At 34.2% G+C, this 5,722-nt stretch overlaps 1 protein-coding gene across 10 annotated transcripts in view; it reads left to right on the top strand.

Moving 5' to 3' along the window:
- The window catches only part of LOC122633417 (protein sprint), a 139,974-nt gene that overhangs the window by 115,271 nt on the left and 18,981 nt on the right, over positions 1-5,722 (top strand). Inside the window, exon 1 of one of the 10 annotated variants that reach the window (XM_043821270.1) lies at positions 4,905-4,927. The exons of the other annotated variants lie outside the window; for them this stretch is intronic. Coding sequence (XP_043677205.1) covers positions 4,920-4,927 — 8 coding nt within the window. The 5' untranslated portion in view covers positions 4,905-4,919. Of the gene's footprint in view, positions 1-4,904; positions 4,928-5,722 lie in introns of those variants that run through there. 10 annotated transcript variants of the gene reach the window in all.

The following is a 5,722-nucleotide window of genomic DNA, read 5'->3' as shown; positions in this document are numbered from 1 at the left end:
CTCTCTCTCTCTCTCTCTCTCTCTCTCTCTCTCTCTCTCTCTCTCTCTTCCATCACATAGTGAAGTACTCACAAAGTAGAAAGGCTCCAAAAGGACTCTACGCTTTTGATCAACGTGTATCGCTAGCTCGCATAATTATTAATCCGACTTTCTTTCTTCGTGAGTGAGTGTCGCGTGAGAAAAAGTCTAAAAAGAAAAAAAGAAAAAGAACGGAAAGTACGACAAGGTAAAAATAATAAAAGCGAGTCCTCATTCCGTTAGGATTTCTTCTGAACATTTTCTTCATTATATTTTCTTCATTATACGCACGCATAAAGACACATTTATATTCTATAACTAAATCCTTATGTAACGTAAGTATAAAAAGATAGTATATCAATTTTAAAGACAAGATTTTTAAAGGGAAAATATAGAAAAGTAAATAAAAAGAAAGACTTTCTCTCTCTCTTTTTCTCTTTTAAAAAAAGAAAAGAAACGGAAGGATTCATTCTTTCTAAAAATAGACATATACTAAAATAGACAATAGAAGATATATATTTTTCATTTTTCTTATTTTCTTAATTTTTATCTAACGCATAGGGAGAATATAGTTCATTATAACAGGAATAACACAGATCATTATAGTTAATGAAACAAGCAAGACGACGACGTTTGAGGACGGAAGTGGACCATGCTCGTTAACGTACGACCGCAAATAACTCTTCATTTACCAAGAGAGTGTAATAGAGAATGATCTCTCTCTCTCTCTCTCTCTCTCTCTCTCTCTTTCTCTCTCTCTCTCTCTCTCTCTCTCTCTCTATACTCGCCTATACCTGTCGGTTCGACTCTTCCTGTCTTCCGTTAGTTATTATGCGCCATTGCTTTTCGTTTTGAATAATACGGCCGACAAGTTAACTAGCCAAAGTTACGTTACGAGAACGTATATTTGGCCGGAATGCATTCCGCAATCTGTGATGTTCTAACTTTCTGAGCTTTTCATTCAAGTAGGTCAACCTCGAAGCTAGTTTGAATATTTTGTGGAAAATTCTAGAGAAGTCTGGTGATATTCTTAGAACAAGCTGAACGTTGATGATCGAGGACATTCATTGTTCAAGGTCGAAAGTTTTCCTTTAATATATTCGATAAATCTTGCTCATTAGTTCAAGTTCTCCAATGATTTCAATGAACCTTCGTATCAATAAGTTTTGTAGAAATGAAAAAAAAGAGAAAAATCAGGAGAGAGAAAGAGAAAGAAAAAGAGAGACAGAACTTGTTATTATAAAGAGATAAAAAAGAGAATCTTAAATCGAAATTTTCTAAAAATAAAAAAATAACACTATATAACAAATTAATTTTACATTAATTTTCATACTAAAATATAGAATATAAAAAAGAATAATAAAATTATTAAAATGTAAACTAGAAAGCAGAAAGAGAGGATTGGATGAAGGGAGGGGAAGAAGGAAGAAAGGAAGGAGGAATCTAATCTAACGGGTGACGTCAGGGACATATGTACGGAACTGAAACAGACCGTGGCGCTACTTAGTGCGTGAAGTGTCGCGTGTTACCTCGGGTAACGTAAGCTCGCTTCGCAAGTCCCAGCGTGAAACCCAAGAGGCTCTCTTTGGCTTCGGTTTCATTCGACGGGAAACCGGATAGGTTGCTGCCGCCATTGCCGTTGCTACTACTACCTTCTTTATCGTGTCTTCTTTACCAATACACATACAAACATACACACGCACAACGGGAGTGACTTTAAACGAGTCTACCTGTTTTCATCCCCTGTTTTCGTGTTTCTTCCTTCCTTTCTTTCTTCTTTATCCATCCACCCTTCATCTTCGTCTTCCCTTCTTCTTTTTCTTCTTTTTTTCTTTTTTCTTTTTCTTCTTTTTCTTCTTTTCTTCTTCTTCTTCTTCTTCTTTTTCTTCTCCTTCTTTTTTGTAATTCCAAGATGTCATTTAAAAGGAAACCTTCTTCTCCTGCTCATCTTCCTTTTCTTCAAACTCTTGCCATAGCGAAGTCTCCCGGAGAATAAGGAGAGTTTCCGGCTTTAGTAAGTGCTTTTTCTCGCGAACGGATAAACGATGCCTCGCTATTGGATGTTTCCTTAGATAGTACGGGATGCGACGACAACAAAAGATTAGTAGTAGGAGACACACGATAATATCTATGTCGTCTTTATCTTCTAATATTTTTGTCTTTTAATATTGATTACAGAAAGGAAATAGAATAGAAACGTTGTGGAAATAAAGGATATATAAAGGAATTGATTGATATCCATGCTCTTTAAAGTGTATTCTTACCAATCCTTTTATTATTATATTTAGCTCCATTTCCTATTGGTAAATGCTAGTTATATATTATCTCGTGGCATAAAACATTCTGAAAATGTCATAAATATTCTTTGAAAAATATTATAATTACGAAGTCGTCCCTCTTTCTTCTAAATATCGTTTTACTCGGCAACTTTTTGATTTCTGCCAAGTGATGGATATATGCGAGCTATAATGTTAGAAGAACTGAACGTTCTTTCCCTCCCTCCCTCCCTTTCTCTCTCTCTCTTCTCTCTTTTTTATTCTTGACTAACGATTACGATTACAAAAAGCGAATATTGTATATAAAAACAAGACTATTCACCGAAAACGTGATAAGTTTAGAGATATCATGGTACACTGAAACACATTTGAAAATTCTCTTTCGGGTATAAGTACGAAATGAATGTATTGATGTAAAGATTCGGTAGTATGTGTTTATATACATATAACGAAGAAACTTTTTCCTTAGTTCCTTCACATTTACAAAAATGTAGTCGTTGGATAAAAGTCGAAGAGCAAAGTACGAGGTTCTTATGTGTATGGAATAAAAGTTTTCGATGAAAGTTCGGAAGAGACTCTTTTCTGATTTGCGAGAAGACACGAATGAGGGGAATAGAGAGAGAGGGGGGGGGGGGAACGAGAGAACGACTTATCGTTTCACCAGACAAGACGGTGCAATCGTGTAGTCGGGGAAATTAAATCGAGCGTAAGTCCTATCCTTCTTTCAACGTAAGTACAAACCGGATATCGCTAGAAGCCATTCCATCAACCACGAAGATAATTAATTTCTTCGATTAGAAGATCGAAACGTGCACGCATATCGTATATTCTTTTGTGTGTGAATAAAAGAGGAGAATCGTTCGAAGTAGTTTTTCCTTTTGTTTTTTTTCTTTTTTCTTTTTTTTTTTGATCCCTCCCTTTTACATAGCTCCATAAATTTTCTTTATTTTCCCGTGTACCATTTGTCAGTATAAATGAACAATATAAAATAAGAGCATTCCTGTTTTATTTGTAATATCGTGATATAACAGTTTATATATTAGGTCTTTGATTCTTTATTAGATTGTTAATTAAACGATTCTACCTTATCGTTACAATTTAATATAAGTAAACTTTTCTTTAGAGTTTCGAGAGAAATATAATAAATGAGATTACGGAAAAACTGAGTAAACGCTAACAAAAAAATATTTTCTTTCTCTTATTTTCTAATCTGTCCTTTCCTTTTTTTACAAAAGTACGAGAAAAGCTATTTTTCAACCTTAACATCCTAATATCCATTTATTCGCACTATGAAAAAGCAGTCATTTGTGCCGAGATGGCGACTATCAAGCGGATTTCTTTCTCTTTCTGACTCCAATATACAACAATTTTCTCCTTTCATAAGCTTAGGTTCTTCGAACCAGAAACATTTCTAAACTTAAATAAACATCGTTTATAAAGTGACTTTTGCAAGAACAAAAGAAAATATTTAATGATAACATTGTATATTCCGCATAATTCATACATTTTATACTCAATTTTATTTTTTTTAGAACTATTCTTCTTTTAAACTATAAAAATTGTATAAACTATTTTCCATGAATAAAATCGAACGTAAAAAACATAAGAAACGTAATGAAAATAGAATGATATAAGTATTTCTCGATGTATTTAACTCTAACTGTGGATTTCTGATCAAACCGGATATCCGTTCACAGAAACAAATTGAACGGAGTCGGTGCGTTTGGTTTAAGCGAGTTTGGTGCGAGTTTCTGCGGTGTGGTTCAATGGCGTAAATTTTATGCGCCGCTAAGATTGGCGGTATTCCAATCGTAACGAGACGACCCGACGTCTGGAATTGCTTTTGAGCGGGAACGCGCTGCGAATACGAAAACAGATTGCGATTCTCGTATTTGACTAGGTAAACCTCGCATTGCTTCTCTATCTCTCTCTATCTCACGTTCTCTCTATCTGACTTTCTCTCTCTCTTTCTCTATCTCACGTTCTCTCTATCTGACTTTCTCTCTCTCTCTCTCTCTCTCTCTCTCTCTCTCTCTCTCTCTCTCTCTCCTTTTATTTCTTCTTCCGACGTTTTCTCTATTTCCTTTTTTCCCTTCTTTTGTATTGACTGGAAAGGCGTTTCCCCAACGAATTTCATTCCTCCGGACGATGTAGAAAAGAATGTCTTTCTCGATAGAAGAAAAATTCTTTTTTTGTGGCCACTTCAGTATCTTTTAAGGTAATTCTCTTCTACAAATATTTTTCTTTTGAAAAAAAGAAATACGAGAAAGTGTACGAAATATATAACGAAGCTCGAGAGAAATTATCATCGTACACTATATAATTAGCTTTCATATACAGCTCGTGCTTTTATGAAAAAAATATTAAGAGAAACTATAAGATAGTTCCAAATATGAGAAAATAACTAGATGATTTCATTCAGCAAATATTTCTTACAGTACATAATAATCGATGGATTTACTATCATCGTGAAAATTTACATGGAAATATTCTTCTACTATGATACAATTTTTTTTTCCATTTATAGTGTGTCAAGATCTGCGAAAAGTAAAAATGCGAAGAACGAGAGATAAAAATTGAATGCGTTAATTAATAACGTTGAGGAAACTGAAAGCTCGAAAAAGCATGAAAGAGTAAGTGTATCTCAAAAAGAGAGGTAATTTAAAAATCAGAATGAACAAGAAGAGTAGAAGTGCAGGGCAAATACTACTTGGGTAATTCGCAAGCGAGAAATGACCGGATCTCTAACGAGCTATCTTTTAAGCGACGAAAAGAAGTGGAAGAAGAAACGAAAAGATGGAAAGATGAAGAAGCGAAAGAGGGATTTTCTCTTACAAATATGGAATTAATGCAAGTGGAAAAAGTCGCAAGAGTGGCTGTTTTCAAGTGTAATGTAGAAAGAGAGAGAGAGAGAGAAAGAGAGAGAGAGAGAGAGAGAGAGAGAGAGAGAGAGAGAGAGAGAGAGAGAGTAACATTCGTATGACTCGCACAGACTTCGTAGATGGTGTTTCCTATTTCTTTTTATGATCTCAGGCGTCATTCTCCACTTGCCACGACAGGAGAATTTTCGTCCTTTACATTTTGTTCTTTGATCGTTTGCTCGAAAAAGAATTTCAAGAAGTATTTGTCCAAGAAAATTTCTACTTTCTTCATATTATTTAAAATGTTATCTTACCTTATCATTTATCTCTATAAAGATTTTTATTTTGAGATAATCATATGAATCTGTAAGTATAATTTAATTATCGATGTTGATTTTAAGACGAGCTAGTAACATGACGAATCGGACATTTAAAGAGATACATGTTGCTTTTCCAACACACTTTTGCATATAACTAATATCAAATAAATTACATAATACTGTTTGAAAAAAGATGTAATGTACGGATTTAAAATAATAAACGAAGGAAGGAAGGAAGGAAGGAAGG

Source organism: Vespula pensylvanica, chromosome 12 (genome assembly GCF_014466175.1).
Source record: "Vespula pensylvanica isolate Volc-1 chromosome 12, ASM1446617v1, whole genome shotgun sequence".
Classification (NCBI taxonomy): Eukaryota; Metazoa; Arthropoda; class Insecta; order Hymenoptera; family Vespidae; genus Vespula; species Vespula pensylvanica.
Note: the sequence above shows the minus strand (reverse complement) of the source record. Positions and strands in the feature narration are given on the sequence as shown.